We start from the raw sequence: 17,592 nt of genomic DNA on the forward strand, positions 1-17,592 counted from the left end.
ATAAGATTATTATTAACATTAATCTCTAAACTTCGGAAAATGTTGTCACAACATGATCTGGAGCTTGTAATCCATGCGTTGGTGTCTTCTTGTCTGGACTATTCAACAGTTTTGTTTTGCAGCAAGAATTCTGAGCCGCTCTAGTAGAAGAACTCACATTTCTCCGATCCTTAAATCTCTTCACTGGCTGCCAGTTTCTTTCAGGATCAACTGAAAAGGGCTCTTTAAAAACAAATAACTTACTTACTTACTTAATAATGGACAAAAATTAAAACGCAATTTCAAAGGAAAAGCTCTGACTGTATTTATTCGGCTAAAACTATAAAATGATCATCTATAAATGTTTCTTATTTAAATTGTATTTATTTTTAATTCAGTAAAGTCGTTAAAAAACTTTGTTTAGGACTTTTTTTCTCTCTCTTTTCTTTACTTATCTGTCCTGTTTAAGGAGAATACATTTGAAAATCATTAAAAAATATATATATTTTTAATGGAATCTAGTAAAAAAAAAACAAATATTACGTAATAAAATAAATACAATAATGAATACAATAATCTAATCTAATAAATTAGATTTGAGATGTCATGTTACATCTTGCATTTTTTGTATCTCTAAATAAAATGATAAAATATATAAGTAAGTAAGTAAGTGATTTGTATTTGTATAGCGCTTTTCCAGACCAGGGTCACAAAGCGCTTAAACAATCAAAACAATATTCAATAAAGTATATACTTTAAAGGTCAAGTTCGAGGTTAAGATTTTTTTTATTATGTCCTTTTTATTATTTTTTATATTGAGTTTTCCCATCATATAAAAAAGCCTTTTGTTAGTCGTTTTCTTTATTCATTATGTCCCCTCACAAAAGTCACAGTAGATAAGGTGGCCCCTGAGGGATTCTAACTGCCCACCCCTGTGCTCTACTGTAGTTTTATTGTGAAAGGCAGAACCGGAAACCACGGACAGTGACGTTCGCACAAAAGAGAAGAGAAGCTGTCACAAGTTGACGTCTGTTGCTGCTGAAACTCAGCAGAAAAATAAACTTGTTTCCTACTTTAATCCGCTTTTGGAATTATTTAAAAAAAAACAACAACAATGGCGCTCACCGACGCTGACGTCCAGAAGCAGGTACTGTTGGGACCGTTTGTTGTTCTTTATAACGAACTCTGAGCCCGTTGTTCTAACTTGATGTTGACTTTGTTAATATTTGCCAACACGACCGTTATTTCTCTTCACTAGAAAAAGTGCTTTAAAAAAGATATGTTGTCAAATCCTCATGATTCCCCCTCAGATCAAGCACATGATGGCCTTCATCGAGCAAGAGGCCAATGAGAAAGTAGAAGAAATCGATGCCAAGGTAAGTGAAGTGCTATTGAAGGCTCGTCTCGACGTTCATCTGTTCTTCCTCAAAAAAAAAAAAGGCAGAAGAGGAATTCAACATCGAGAAGGGACGCTTGGTTCAAACTCAGAGGGTGAAGATCATTGAGTACTACGAGAAGAAGGAGAAACAAATTGAGCAACATAAGAAGATGTGAGTTGTTTTCTTCACTTTTCCTGTCAGGATTTGCTGTTGACGTCACACACACACAACCGCCCATTGCAGGAGAATATTGAATATGCATGTTTGCTCTTGTGAGAATTACTGACAATCCTCGCCTGCAGCACTTCTGCACAAACACGTCTGCTTGTATTGACAGTTTACACGCTAGATTTGAAGGTAGTAGCTTGACGACAACTATATTTATTTCCGATTAAATGATGAATAAATAAATATCTTGAACTGTACATTTATTTTATTTTAAAAAAAAGTCCTAAAACAAGAACTTTATTAAGTTGTATTATGATATTTTTCTTTTTTCATTAGTTATTCATTATTTTATATTAATCAATTTTTATTTATTTATATGTTTGCATTCTTTTAGTCTACATTACAACCCCAAAATAGTGATTATAATAGATTATTATATTTATTATTGTAGTTATTTTGTTGCGCAATAGTGGATTTTAACTGAATTCCATTGAGATGTTTTTTTTTAGCTTGATTTTAAAAGTATTATCCTAAAACAGGAATGACATTTAAAAAGATCCACGTGTTGTGTTTACAACACTGGTAAAACAATTCTGTTTCTGGTCTAAATTAGTCATTATTCATGAAAAGAAATTAAATTCCAGTGGATAAGTTATAAAAGACAATAACAATCGATTGGAATTAAAATGTCATCAATTAAAATTTCAACCATATTCAATGTGTGAACACATGATCAGTTATAATTATTGTTAGTTTTAAATCCCCAAATATTCTATTTTTAAATCATTTACAGATAGTCTAAGAAAAAATCTAAATTAAGATGATGAAAAAATAAATGTACAGATTGACAGGCAATCACAATAATTATCAAAACAGTTTAAATTGTCCGTACAGGTAACAAGTACTTTGTGCAGGAAATCGTTTTAATTTTATCTTTTAAATGTGGGTACAATTTCCCTAAATATACATTAATGTGGTGTTTTTAATAATTTGGTTGACGTTGTTCTTAAATTTACTTTCAAATTGAATAAAAAATATTGAATTTAACTTACTTTGAGCTGTTATTAGTTAGTTTTACTCTTGACCTCAACCCAACCCAACCTGACCCAACAATGACAGTCAAACGGCCGCATGTGGCCCCTGAGCTGCACTTTTCCGGGACTCTTACCTTTATACAAGGGATTTTAAGTTCAGTGTTTCCTTTATGTATCCACCCTTAGTAAGATGTCTAACCTGATGAACCAGGCGAGGTTGAAGGTCCTGAAAGCCAGAGACGACATGATCACGGTGAGCAACCTTTTTTTTAGTAGAAATTATTTGTAAACAGACCAAAAGAAAATGAACTTCCTGGTTTTCCCTCTGCCAGGACCTGTTGACCGATGCTCGTGAAAGACTAGCAAACATCGTTCAAGACCAGGAGACGTACTCCAGACTGTTGGAGGGTCTTGTCCTCCAGGTACATGAGACTCGATAAATCTTCCTTTCTCGTCTGTAACTGTACCTCTGACAGGGTTTCTACCAACTACTGGAGCCCAGAGTCATCGTCCGCTGCCGCAAAGAAGATGTCGAGATTGTTCAGGTGAGGCCGGTCCAAGTTTGAAGCCGTGATGATGTGACATTGATTTGTTTGTTCAGGCTGCAGTCACTAAGAGCGTACAAGTCTATAAGAAGACTGTGAAGAGCAACATAGAAGTCGTGATCGACCAGGATCATTTTCTATCATCAAGCATGTAAGATCATTCAAAACGTTATCACATTAGAATATTTACACACACTGTCATTTATTCAATATTCTACAAGAGGAGATCATTAGAGCTTTTGGTTGAAAGTATTAAATAAAAAAATAATATAGGATTTTTATTTAGTGGGATTTTCCTCTATTATGCGGGTTTCTGGAACCTGATCTTTTTTTTTGCAGCTGTGGAGGAGTTGAAGTTTACAATGAAAACAGGAAGATTAAAGTTTCCAACACTTTGGAGAACAGGATGGAGCTCATGGCACAGCAGGTACCGTCAGTTTTATACATCTGAAATAGGGTTTTTGCTATTTTTTTGCAACTATTTGAGGTGATAATACCACTGTTGGTCTGAAGAGGGCAGTAGAGCGCAACAAATCTCCAAGAAAAAATGACTTCAGTACATTTTTACCTTTAGTTTTTCTCCAATAAAGATTTTGAACCCCTCGACCTTTTTAACGTTATATAAAAGGAAATATATTGCATTATGTATAATATACTGTATATTATATTTTCAACACATTTTTTCACTTGTATAAAAAGAAAACGGATGTATGGAAGTATATCAGTGGCATCAAAATATTGAATTAAACATTTTTAATGTTGAAACATTTTTTGTATCAACATTTTCTAAATAATTTAATTAAATATTTACTATATTCAAAGATCATATTCTATGGTGTATATTCAATTTTTTATTATAAATAAATAAATAATTTCATTAAATAACTTGTTTATTTAAAGGTTGATTTAAACTCGAATAAATATAATAATAAAATAGAATACATCTTTAAATTAGATAATACATTTTTACACATGTGGTTTGATATTCTAATTTAAAAAATGTTCCTAATTGAGTAATTTTTAACTTATTGAATTTTAAATTCAATATAAAATGTTAGTTAAGTGTACCGAGCTAATGAATCATGTGCTTCTACGCTGTCATGTGATCGTCCACGTGTCACATGATTGGTTGAAAGTAGCTCTTTAGATATTGTCTATTGTACAACTTTTTACTATAAATATGTAAAGAGCTGCTAATTTAAAATATATTAAATTGATTTTATGAGAGCATTCATTTTTATTTTTTGTATTCTTTTTTTAATTAAATATAAAAAGTATTACATTTAAAATGGAATAATAATTCAATTCTTCAAAATAAACAAACAACATTTTGATAAAAATGTTTAAACGTTTAAAATGTCAGAATATTCTGATAACGCTCATATACTTTCATACGTATTAGAATGGTAATTAAATGTGTACCTTTTATTTTAACTTTTTTTCAATTGACAGATGATGCCTGAGGTCAGAGTGGCTTTATTTGGTGCCAATCCCAACCGCAAATTCACAGATTGACAACAATCTGTTGAGCAGGAACGGAGGTGGACTTTATATAAAATGGTTGTTCACTATAACAGGGAATCATTGTCGTCGTGTCACTGTGCCTACTAACCTCATGATCAGCTTTAAAAGTGCAACACGTCTGTCGTGTGTGTACAATATGTGAAGCTTTATACAATATATTGTGTATGCCTGTAATGTGTCAGCAAAAAAGCCAAAGAAATAAACGTGCACGTTGATTATTTATGTGAATATTTATTTACACCTTGTAAACAAATGTATTCAGGCTATGTTCACTCTACAATGAGGGAATGTAGTAGCCTAGCTACACTAGCAACATCATTTGTTTCACATTGACAATGTAAAAAACAGAGAGAAACCACATATTTAGTTCCGGGTGACATGGTCATAGTCTACGCAAAGACGGATCTGACCTCGAGTTCGAAACAATATGTCAAGGCCCTAAACTCTGACTTTATATTTCATGATCCAAGCAATGATAAGGCTTTTATTACAGTTTACTTTCAACCCATGTGACAGAAATGTTATGTATGGAAGTAGATCAGTGCTATCAGATTATTGAATGGTTGAAATGTTAAAAGGTTTTCTATTCAAATGTTTTTTCAAGCATTGAATTATTTATTTTTTTAATAAATGATTTCAATATTTTCTATAGTGATTATTTATATTTTGAAATGTTGAAATCTTTTTTTTTAATGGAAATGTTTTTGTTTTTAAGAATTTCATTAAACAATATAATAATAATAATCTGTACATTGAAATAGTTTTTACTGAATTAGTTTGTATTGAAATCGAAAGGCTACGAATTCAAAAATATTACATTTTTTTTTGATAATATTGTAATAATTGTATCAAAATCTAAGTGTGAAAAAAGTGAAAAAAAAATTGTATTCAATTACATAAATATATTAAAATTAAAATATATTTTTTTCAAATAAATTATTGAAAAATAAAAATTCAACGCTTGAAAAAAATAACCACAATTTTAAAAGGAAATTCAACATTTGAAATCTGAAATTTAACCATTCAATTTTCTGATGACACTCGTACACTTTCAAAGTTATGTGTCACAATTGAGCGTCTTCCAAGAGTACAAGGCAGTGGAACTTCCTGTCTGTGACCCATCCGTGACAGGAAGGGAACAGTGTGTGAGAGTGTAACTTACGCTAATACAGGGGATTAAAGCATTACCGGCACCACCGTCCTAATGCCTGGCAGGTAGCTCTTCTCCATCCATCGATGGAATCCTAGATTACAATTATGACCTCACTGAGAAAGTGGGTTAATAATCCACAACCGTATCGGCCAGAGATGTTGAACATATGACTCCTGGAAACTATCTTTTATATAAATACGTGTCAAAACCAACTCAACTACAGCTTGTCATAGTCGTGTATTTTTGAGGGTTTTTCTAACCTTCCACTGGACAATTTGACTAAATAATGGTGATTAAACAAGTTAAAGTAGACCTTGATATACTACAAGTTATTCAGTGAAATAACTTGGCATCCGATTAGTCAAACGCTTGGAACCGTGCTGCGAGGATTTTCGTATCTTGGTTGTAGATTGTGGTTTTGTGTCCGTATATTGGGTCACCGTGATGCAGTCGAGTCTGCCAGGGTTCCTTCATGATGCTACCCAACCAGCCCTATGAGCATCTCACCGACTCCCAGGAAATACACGCCCTGTGCAATCCCAAAGAGTGGAGCGATGACCAGAGCACGACATGTTGCACCTTTAAGGAAGGCAGACGGACCCTCTCGTCTCAGGATTCTCCTGCAAAATATAACTTTATTACCAGCTCATAATCATTAATAATAGATCAAATATATTTTTTTTACCTTGTGCAGTCAACAATTCCTTTGTACGAGTCCTCCCCTTCACCTTTTTGCAACGTCTGCAATCGTGTTTTTATCACTAAAAGGGTAATAAAAAAGCTCATTAGATTTCATTAATATTGGCTGTAACTCAATATTGTTTGTACTGATACATTTTTGTCTATTTTAACCTCTTTTATGAAAGCGTATCAGTTAGAAATTCAAATTCTGTCATTTTTAACTTGTTATTGGAGAATTTCTAAGCATTTAATTATATTTTTAAATTATTATATTCAATTATTAATTTATTGAAAGGTTGTATTCAATTTTGTTTGGAAAATAATTGAATTAGAAATATATAATATATATCAAAATGAGTTCAATATTCTTACATCAATAGTTAAAAAATAATTCATTCTTTTTTAGTTTCTTTCCTTATAAATTCAATATAATAATGTCGGTCTAATAGTGCCACCATTTTAATATTGAATTTAAAGGCTACAAATGGAAAAATATTGAATTTGGTAGATCTCTTTTGAAATCTTAAATATATAATATAACATGTAATTAAAGAATAAATACATTTGGAAAATATTCTTTTTTTTTTCTTTATTTATTAAAAAATTGAATTCAATCTTACAATATACAAATGATTGAATTAAATTAAAACCAATTTAACCTTTTAATAAACAAATAATTGAATGCTTTAAAAAACAAAAAGTTAATGTTAAATTCAATTGTCATCACATTTTTATTGATCCTTGACTGGATCCGTTTTAAAAATAAAAATAATTGAAAAAAAATGTCCTTTTTTGTCAAAAGACTGCTTATTTCCATCAATATTATTATTGTCTTTATTTCTACTAAAATGTTTAAAATGTCATTGTTAAAGTAGAGAGAGTTATTGTACGTAATAATATTAATAATAATAATAATTTGTTAGGATGTTTTAACTTTTGGTTCAGTAGCTGCTGTGGATGTCCTTTGCTGACATTCGTGCCATCATGTTTCTGCTGAGGCATCATTCTATGTCAACAATAACAAGCATCATCTTTACATGTGATTTCTGATCTGAGGCCTCCGTGTAAATAAACACTTCTAAGGATTAAAGAATTGAACTGTCACAGGTCATGGTGAGTATCAAGCACCGGCGCCGTCTTCACATCCTCACCGTCTAGCGGCGTGACGGCCACTGCTGCGACGGATCCTGCAGAGCAGCCCGAGAGGAAGGACTGCCAGAACGGCGCCCGAGCCTGAACGTTTCCCAGACTTCCTGACGTGTCCCTGCCCAAGGTGTTGAGATTCGCAAAGAGCGGGAAGTAGATCATGGAAAAAGGAACGTCCCTGCAACATATATTGTTAAACTTGGGTTAATATTGAACAACAGACTTGAGGTAGAACATGTTTTAGGGTCATTTATTTAATAATATTTCATATATTTAAATATATATATATATATATATATATATATATATATATAGTTAGGGGGTTAAAAATATAATGACATTTATTTATTTAAAAAAAAACATGAACGTAATAATAATAATACTAAAATGATTTCATGATGTGTTCAATACAAGCATGATATATACATAACAATTCAGTTAATTGTATTTCATAATATTTGTTTATTTATTTAGCACATTTAACCATAAACTAGTAACAAGGTGACTTATATAAAAGCAGATATAAAAAAAACATGATCCATTTTAAAGGTGACACATTACGTTTAAAACAACACAATGATAACAATGTGACAAAAGACAAGATCGATTATGTTGTTTTAAAAACAATAGCGCAATAGAGTAAAATGACATTAAAAGTGTATTCTTACACAAACCAAAAAGATATGTGACTCTAGTACTTCAAGTGGTAAAAAATACGTTATAATTAAATTATAAATATGTAATAACTATTAAAACATGGCGAGTAAGCCAATTTTAAAAAGATATTCATGAATTTTAATATCTTAACCCAAAGAACATGGGTTGCTATGTTGAGATGCAGTCTGTTAGCATGACAGCTAATCTCTCGAGCTATGCTAATAGTAGCATCTGTTGAACCAATCGATTTAAAGGATTTAGCTCGTTTACAAACATGTAACATGTTTTTTTTATGTTTGTCAAACATCATCATGAGTTTCTATTTGCTTCAAATGTCTTGGTAGCCATGAGACTTGGAGTCACGTTGTCATAATCTGAAACTTTAATTACCAGATATTTAAAGGGCAACAAATGTGTTGATCAGCATGTTTTTAAAAAACTCTTTTATTGTATTATAGTATATTTTATTATATTTACATTAGAAAATGTGTTTAAGCCCCGCCCACTGAAAACCCTTTTTTTTCTGGAGATGAAATCTTGTTTCCCATAACCACACCCACTTTGCTGTGATTGGTCATGCATCAAGATTTGTCACCACGTGTCATCAATCCCATAAGTCTCCCCCTCCATAGGACTTGTTGTATAAACAAAGCGGGTGATTACAGCTGGCTGGAGGACGAGTGAAGCCATTATTATCATCATAATGGACTGCGCTCCTGTAACCTCTCCTTCGCTGAGATTTCAGACGGGGTAGAATTTTATAAAGTAATAAGTTCAAAACATGGTCATGATGAGGAACTTACTGCATCTTGGAGAGGAAGATTCAACATTTGAAACAAAGGAAGTCAGGAATGTTGGGTTTTCACACTAACAAAGATGGCCGCTTGTTTATCTCAAGCTAATGTAGCTAATCAGAGTGAAAACATGAATCAAAAGTAAAAAGTCTGCTTCCTTGGACATGACAAAAGGCTATCAAACCTCACATGCATTTGTAACCTCCTGATGATAGCTTTAGTGACGGTTTTCCCTCATAATAATAGTTGATCCCGACCTCACTATAGACGAGGTGTTTTCACTGAAGCCAGACATGGCTGCAGGAGCCACACATCGATCGCTGCCGATCAGCAGAGCGATCCGGAAACACGTTACATAACGTCAAATGAGTGTGTTCTGTTCAAGTGTTTGACCTCAGTAAAGTGGCCCCTGCCCCTCTGTAGAGCCCCGCCAGCCCTCGAGTCTTCAGCAGCTGCACGGTGATCCTGGTGGCTGACGGTCGTAGAGGAGGTGGAGGAGGAGGAGCGGCGGGTTGGGCCGGTGTGAGGCCCACGAGTGATGGAGCTGGACCCGAGGCAACTACCCCGCTCGGATTTGGGACTGACCTCTGAGCAGCTTAATATAAAGACACACCCAATTAAAACAATAATAATAATATGGAAGAAATAAAAAGCACACAAGCTATATTCTCACCCAGCCGTCCCGCGTCCTGCAACTGGATCTTCAGCATCTCCATGGGAGAGGTCACTACTACCTGACAGGTACCAGCTCCACAGCCGGCCAGAACCTCTCCCCAGAGAGGTATGCGACTAATGAGAGAAAGAAAATCCTAAATAACATTTACTTTTTTATCAAAAATGACACCTTTTTTTTTTTTTACTCTCAGATCTATTCATGGTCAGGCTCCTCCTTACATCACTGATCTGATCCAGCCTTACACCCCAGCTCGGGCTCTGAGGTCTGTGGATCAGAATCTACTTATGGTTCCTCGCACACGGCTCAGGACCAGAGGAGAGAAATCTTTTCAGGCTGTTGCTCCTAAGCTTTGGAACGATCTTCTTCTCTTTACGCTTGATGGATCTACTGACTCCTTTAAGAAACATCTTAAGACGTGGTCTCGAAAAGCGCTATATAAATAAATATTACTTACTTACTTACTTACTTTTCTATGCTCAATCACAACCCTTACCAAACCCAGGGTGGGAAATACCGTGAGGAGCCAAATTGAGAATATATAATAATATATCTTTTTAAATACCTTTTTAAAAAGAGGGCCTTAAAATGAACACTTTAAAAATGACCAAATAAACAAAACATTTTTTTTTTTTTTAAGTATAATTATTCAATATTATTAGAAAAACAAAACACATCACTTTATTGTATATGTTTTCCCTTTATATACTATTTTTATGAATATACATTTTTTTATATTCTCCCAAATGACTTTAAGTGATGAGAAAAATTGATAGCAAGACAAATCAGATGCAAGAAAAAGATGAAATGGTCAGAAAAAACTTCTTCTAGTTCTTTTTGTTGAACTAGTAAAGAGTAATAATAGAAATAAATGAAATCGTTTTCAACAATTCTACTTGATACATTTTGTAATATGACCTTATAAGTGTAAATATGGCCAGACGCTCAAGTATTACCCTGCTGATCCCATGACTATAATCATTTATACATTTATTGACAGTCTGGTAAACACAAAACAGAATATAAGAATGAAATAAAAACAGATGAATAACAATAAAAAATGAAACAAGAGATGTTGTGTGATGTCTATTCTTCAGGTGCACAATACCTACCACTGTACAATGTATTTTAATGTGCTAATTTGATTAAAAATTAACTTTTTCTTACCCGTCCTTTGAGAGTTTTTGTCTGAAAACATCGTTGGCGGCCAGTTTGATGGCTTTTTCTGGAGTCACGAGGGTAAGATTCACGGCTGCACCTGTTAACACAAATACAAATAAAAGAATAATGAAACACAACAACGGGCAGGCTGGTGACTACTGGCTGGATAATAGAGGAAAGATTAGGCAGCTGTGTGGGTGGAGAGATTAACTTTACAGTCCAGTCTATCCTAAGTATTTTGCCTATGTATACTGTGAGGGTTTAGGAACTTCGGAGAATACCTCTGTAGCATCCAAAATAGCCTTCAGAGCGAACCGTCTTCGCTAAACAGTCCAACCTGGAAGAAAAAATGAGGACGATTAGGATTAAAAAAAAGGGGTGTCCACGTTTATTTTATGGCTAAATATCTGATTAAATACAAAACTAATAAAAGTAATACAATCGTGGATAGTCTAATAACAGAAATGAGACAGATATATCAGCAACAAAAATAGAAAATATATATTTTAATCAGTGAAAAAGAAAGGTTTCTTATCTCTTTTTTTAATTAAAGTATAGAATTGTGTGTATTTCTATGTATAAGATTATACTAAAAACCCTAAAATGGTGTACAATTGAGTGTAAATCATAAAACCATGTAAAATGACAATATTTAAATAAACAAATAAAAGAGGTATGGACAAAGATGCAGGTATGATATTTCAAAAATAATCCTACTTTATTTTGAAAGGCAACTACTCACAAAAAACACTAAGTCAATTCAAGAGTATAGCAGGAAAACAAAGACCTTCAAAACATTTATATTTAGAAATTAACTAGAAAAAAGGAGCAACTTACGTAAATAAGTGGCTTTTACACCAATTTCATGAAAACAGTCACAAGGCCACACTTTGCTCAAGTCAGTCATGAAAAATTTCTTTTTGCAAAACTGAGGCGGCAGAAGAGGAACCTATTTATCATCTTGAAGACTAGTCCAGGAAAATTGATCCTACATTAAACAGGTTTAAATAAGTTTGGACTCCTAAATTGGAAAACCAAAGTCCAGAAATATAAGATGCAAGTGAGTATTTGTCGTTAATGTTTAATGTTCGGTGACGCAGTGGTTAGCGCGCTCACAAAACAGCAAGAAGGTTGCTGGTTCGATTCCAGTATGTTGCTTAGGTTTACTCCGGGCACTCCGGTTTCCTCCCAGAGTCCAAAAAACATACAGAGGTTGATTGATAACTTTGGGAAATTGTCCATAGGTATGAGAGTGTGTGTGAATGGTTGTCTGTCTTTGTTTGCCCTGCGACAGACTGGCATCCTGTCCAGGGTGTCCCCTGCCTCTCACCCTATGATACTGGGATAGGCTCCAGTATCCCCGTGACCCGGGATAAAGCGATAGACTTCTCCTAACTCCTATCTTAATGTATTTAATCGTTCATTTCCCTAATGAATTTCCGAAGGGATCAATAAAGTACTTTTTTTCCATCATTTTAAAAACATGTTTTGCTTCCATTTGTCTTCTACTAACTACTTAAAAGTACAAACATTTCTCTTGAATTTAAATCTGTTTGAATATCTAGTCTACTGTTTTATAGTGTGACGGGACAGAGCCAAGTGAATCCGGGGCCGGGGAGAGCCCTACTCACATTCCCTTGTAGACCTGGAGGCCCTGCTGGTTCTGTAGGCGGGTCTTGGCCAGGTCGATAGGAAATACACATGTCACACCAACCAGCCCGGCCACGCCCCCATTAATCAGCTTAGCTGGGAGGCTGCGAGAGGGATCAACAGAGACACACATGAAGCCATTTACACACACAAACACACACACACGGCATGCAAACGACACATCTGATCAGTAGCAAAGTATATTTATTGAACAACTTTTAAAAGTAGAAAATGTTGAAGCTAAATTTACTGAAAAGCTACTTTCAGATGCAAATCGTAGTGTTTAAAGATTTGTTTAAATAAGCAATAAAATTAAATTAGATTTAAGATTCTTAACAGCAATAAAAGAGATTTTTGATGATGTCTTAAGGAAGACATTATTAGAAATAAAGGTTAATTTTAACAAGCTTCTCTGATTTTACATTGGTCAGTACAAGAGAAGGATGTGAACCCAAGACAGGTTCATGGGTAACCTTGGCTCAACTATGAGCTTGAGGAGTCATGAACACATGAAGCAGTTACTCTGGTCGCCACGGTTACCAACGCTATAATAAAATAGATTGTAAATTCAAAGTTATTATGTGTTCATATTAAGCAGTAAATAATCAATTAATTGATGGCAATAAATGCAATCGCCATCCTGTCTGTTAACTTGAATAAAAGCATGTTTCACACATGGAAACTACATTTTGAAAATGAGATAAATTAACAATTTAGTTTGCACAAGGACAAAGAAAAACAACTTAGAAAATCTATTTATTTATAATTATAAGTGTTTCAATGACATATACATATATATTTATATATATATTTAAAAATCAGAAAACCTTTATTGCCAGTGTTGTAAACACAACAACTTGTTGTGGTGAAATAACCGAATATACAAATGAAATAATAAGGATGAAATAAAAAGAGATGAATAAAGTAAAATGAAATAAAAAACGAGATAAATTACCATAAAATGGCCTCTAAATAAACAATGAATAAAAGTAATACAAAGTACATGACATGTCTAACTGCATAACAATTGTTGTACAAGAGCATCATGATCTTCTTCTTCTCTTACCTTACTTTCTGCTCAGCCATGCCGTTTGTGTTCGGGCTCGAGGCCCACCCTCTCTTTTCTTGACCTCCACCTGGATCCTCCTCTCCCTCTCTCCTCCCACAGCACAATGCCGTCCCTCGAGTAAAAATCCTCGCCTCCTCGCTCGCACCACGAATGACACTCTGGTGTTTTAATGTGTCAACATTAGCGTGTCTCCTTCTTTCTTCTGGCACATCGGGGTGATTGCCCTTTTTCTCTGTTGCCAAAACCAGTGAATCTTCAGTCCCGTCCTGCTGCTTTGCTCACAGCCAGAAAGCTATTCATCACCTGTCACATGGAGAGATGAAAACAGGGAGTGGAAAATAAATGTCACTTTTTTTTTAAATTGAGAAATATAAACTAAAAGAATAAAAAGAATTTCACCTGATATTTTCTGTACATTGTTGGTATTTTCCTCGTTTCACTTCAACAGTTTTTTTTTTACATTATTTAAAAATATATGATTATTTCTCTACATTTATTTAGAAGCTTAATTTGTGATATAATATCAATATTGATTGCAAGATAATATATATATAATGTTCATGACAATCCACAATTCTGTAAGAACTATTGTAAATAATAGAAATTAACATTTTAATCCCTTAATCTTGAGTCAAACAGGATAAGATGTTGTCATTTCTGAGAGAGCAAACCATTAGTACAATTTACAGCAACACAGAGAAGAAAACTCAGTTGTATAATCAGAGATTATTTTGAAATGTAACTCATCTCTTCTTTTGTGATCCGGGACAATAGATCATGGTTTAAAATTACAGATTAAACAAACCTGGTGGAAACTCAATCCGACCATGAGTAGTAAGTCTTCATTTTCTGTTTTCCTCTTCCCACTTCCCCTTCCCTAATTAATCTCTCATTTAATCCCTCCACCTGCATGCCGTCTCTATTTTTACCAGCCTAAACCTCCAGTCTATCCTCGCTCTTGTCATGACGGGAGACTTCCGAGTCCACCTGTCACTCTCCAGCACTTTACCTTTTTTTTTCAAATGTGTTATCGTGATATTCCTAAAACGGTTTTATCCCCCCGGTCACATTCTGCACATGCCTTTGTCTGAGCCTCTTTCTGTGAAACTTTCTTTCAGCCTGGCTTCATTCACACAATCTACACACACACACACACACACACTGGTGGTGCCAGCCAAAACACAGACAGGGGCACCACAACCCTTTTGAAACCCCATTTGGAAATGACAGCTTCACACACACACACACACATGGGATAAATTCATACAATCCTGATCTTACCTCACTTGCAGCATCTCACAGGATGGGTCTCGCTGTCCCTCTCTCTTAACCCCCCTGGACAATGTGAGCAGCGATGGTAGTCAGGCGAGAGCAATCTGAGTGAGCCAGCAGCCACTCAGGGGCCGTTGCACAAACACCAGTATTGTCCGCCGGCCTTAAGTCCCTCCCTCATGTGGTGACACTGTGTGTGTGACAAAAGTCTCAGCAGCGAGTCAATAAAAAACACATGCATGACTCCCACTCAAGAATACAACAGTGTAATAACGTGTGTAGCTGTTGCAACATAACTGAGAGATTTAAAAAAAAGTTGTGTTAAGAACTGTGTGTTTCTACTAAACCCTCCACTTCAATAGCAGCCCTGTTACATAACCCGGAGAGACACTGAATACCAACACAGGGGTTCACAGACTCACAATTACTACCACATAGCAATGTTTTTTGTGTGTTTCTGGATTAACAATCACTCTTGTTGTAGTTTTTTTTTTTAAAAGAGCATCAACAATGGATGATGTGGCTACAACAGTAATCACCCCTTAGCCAGAGGGTATTTATTTCTGAGGCATTGATTCATGTATTGACTCTTCCAAATGAGAGAAAAAAACAAGCTTTAGTTACTGTAATTTATTTTCTCATTATCTCCTTGTTTGTACGTGACTTGTGTCTGATGAAATATTGTATTTTGTGCATATTGTGTTTGTTACAAGATACCAGCCCAATCAGTTTAACATCCATAAACAGCATAAAAACATTTCTGCAAATACATATATTTTCTGTAGTTTTTTTTTTGGTTCACGTCTCCTTTTAGGTGCCGGTTTCGCATCTATATCTTTAATTACTAAAGGGATTTAGTTTTCTTTTTGTTATTCAATAATTGTGGAAAAACAGTAAAGAGATTCTGATTCTGAATTGGTAGATGACTACAAAAATATCCCCTCAATCCACAGATGAATACATTTTTTTTTTTGTTCAGGTCTTGAACTTTGAAAACCTCCCCTTTTTGCGAGCTTTGTCAATAAAGAGGCCCCCAGTATCATAACCAGGTCATGACCACAGACAGGAAGTTCAATAAATGTCTGGTCCAAATTATAATTTTAACAGTATTAGTTAATCTATATTTTCATATTTCACATATATTAACTAGTTTATATACATTAGTATTCTTTTTTCTTTCTACACCTCATGAGTAGTGCAGTATTTACACACATTGCACTGCACCCTACCGGAGTAAACTCTTCTATGGTATATACGGTGGCTGGCAAAAACTTTTTAGGACCACAACGAATTTAGGACCATATGGAAATATGTACAAACTCAGGAACAATTTTACAAACTCTGAAAAAATGACTTGCTCTTTGAAGAAATGTTATGGATTTGAACAGTTAGTTTGTCATGTATTATTATTATTATTTATTTTTTTAACATTTTATACATTTGTAGATTTTGTTAGTTTGTTTCAGAGTTCTTTCACTTGTTTTAGGGTTTTTACATTTGTTTCAAGGTTTTTGTAAGTTTGTGTCAAAGTTTAATTTATTTTTTACATTTTCCATGAGTAAATCATTCATTAATTACCTTTTATGTATTTCAATCATACATAAAAGGTACCTGTCTCAGCTACTTCCTGTAAGAAAACAGGGACACCCTGGACAGCTAGTTGCACATTTAGGACCATTTAGACTCGAGTGATCAATTATAATAGCAATGCTACTAGAAAAATCCCTGAGGATTTCAAGCCACTCAATGTATTTGAGGAACCAAACCAGGACAGTTGAATGTCTGAACCAGGGACTAATGATCAGATTTCAAACAGGAACTTTAAAATATGTGTAATCATTCCATCAGGTTTCAATAAATTAAACAAATGTGAGTATATGTATGATCTACCTTTTATCTTTAGTCAGATTTTGGTTCAACCTCTGACATTTTAGATACAGAATACAATTTTAGATCCTATTAAAATAATGAAAGTCATGAAATAATGTATCCACGTTATCTTTACATGATTCATGCCCTGACTTGACGCACCTGAACTACAATTTGAAGTCCAGTTGTGTTTTGTTCTATATTTGTTCATGTTAGAACCGAATAAAAAAAAAGGTTCTTACTATTTGTTGTGATCGACTGTTGAAAGGATGGTTCAGGGCGATCTCTTTCTTTTGTCTTTGCTGGAACACACACCTGCCTGTTAAAAAGATGCAGTAATAAGATGGATATCTGACGTTTATATTTAAATGACCATATTATGTTATGACTCACTGCGACCTTAACCTTAGAATAAAAGTTGTTTATGTAAAAAACAATTGTATCTTACTTGGAAAATATGTGGCGAAGAAGTCTGTAACATATATTATTAATATTTTTGTCAATCAATTATTTCTGGCATTAATCTTGAGCCGCAGTTTTCATATGCATCGCTAGAGAACGCTGTAGTGCAACGTAACAGTCCTGGTTGTTGACGAAAGCAAACGTACCTCGCGAGTTACTGTACGTCAGTGATCAGCTGACTTGTGTTACGAGATTACGTTGAAGGTCAATTCACGACATGTACGCGGATATTTCAAACAATGAATACAATAAAATAACAACTATTTTTTAAAGTGACGATCACTGTAAGGGTTCAATCCTCTGGCTTGAAATGGTAAACAAATTGTTTGTAGCTTTTTTATGTTTCTCTAATTTGCCTTTAATCGGTTTCTTTTAT

At 34.2% G+C, this 17,592-nt stretch overlaps 2 protein-coding genes across 2 annotated transcripts; one reads left to right on the forward strand and one right to left on the reverse strand.

Moving 5' to 3' along the window:
• The first annotated feature begins 985 nt into the window (after positions 1-985).
• Positions 986-4,849, forward strand: atp6v1e1a (ATPase H+ transporting V1 subunit E1a). Its single transcript, XM_087797156.1, has 9 exons — positions 986-1,126; positions 1,290-1,355; positions 1,420-1,529; positions 2,747-2,813; positions 2,893-2,982; positions 3,037-3,105; positions 3,162-3,256; positions 3,445-3,532; positions 4,558-4,849. Exons 1-9 carry the CDS (start codon positions 1,094-1,096, stop codon positions 4,618-4,620), a joined length of 681 nt encoding a protein of 226 aa, XP_087653282.1. The 5' UTR covers positions 986-1,093; the 3' UTR covers positions 4,621-4,849.
• A 750-nt stretch (positions 4,850-5,599) lies between these two features.
• slc25a18 (solute carrier family 25 member 18) lies at positions 5,600-17,487 on the reverse strand. Its single transcript, XM_087796982.1, has 12 exons — positions 17,363-17,487; positions 16,997-17,073; positions 14,895-15,075; positions 13,611-13,916; positions 12,526-12,648; positions 11,176-11,231; positions 10,901-10,991; positions 9,734-9,849; positions 9,454-9,655; positions 7,615-7,787; positions 6,468-6,543; positions 5,600-6,402 (listed from the first exon to the last, which is right to left on the reverse strand). Exons 4-12 carry the CDS (start codon positions 13,628-13,630, stop codon positions 6,261-6,263), a joined length of 999 nt encoding a protein of 332 aa, XP_087653108.1. The 5' UTR covers positions 13,631-13,916; positions 14,895-15,075; positions 16,997-17,073; positions 17,363-17,487; the 3' UTR covers positions 5,600-6,260.
• Positions 17,488-17,592: the final 105 nt, after the last annotated feature.

This window comes from Callionymus lyra, chromosome 8 (assembly GCF_982586985.1).
Source record: "Callionymus lyra chromosome 8, fCalLyr1.hap1.1, whole genome shotgun sequence".
Lineage (NCBI taxonomy): Eukaryota > Metazoa > Chordata > Actinopteri > Syngnathiformes > Callionymidae > Callionymus > Callionymus lyra.

Excerpts from the sequence above, each read along its gene's own strand:
- atp6v1e1a (XM_087797156.1), top strand. The coding sequence starts at position 1,094 with ATGGCGCTCACCGACGCTGACGTCCAGAAGCAG. Across the intron at positions 1,530-2,746 it reads ATTGAGCAACATAAGAAGAT|TAAGATGTCTAACCTGATGA; the intron begins GTGAGTTGTTTT and ends ATCCACCCTTAG. Across the intron at positions 3,257-3,444 it reads CATTTTCTATCATCAAGCAT|CTGTGGAGGAGTTGAAGTTT; the intron begins GTAAGATCATTC and ends TTTTTTTTGCAG.
- slc25a18 (XM_087796982.1), bottom strand. The coding sequence starts at position 13,630 with ATGGCTGAGCAGAAAGTAAG. Across the intron at positions 10,992-11,175 it reads CTATTTTGGATGCTACAGAG|GTGCAGCCGTGAATCTTACC; the intron begins GTATTCTCCGAA and ends TTGTGTTAACAG. Across the intron at positions 9,850-10,900 it reads CAAAAACTCTCAAAGGACGG|TCGCATACCTCTCTGGGGAG; the intron begins GTAAGAAAAAGT and ends TTCTCTCATTAG.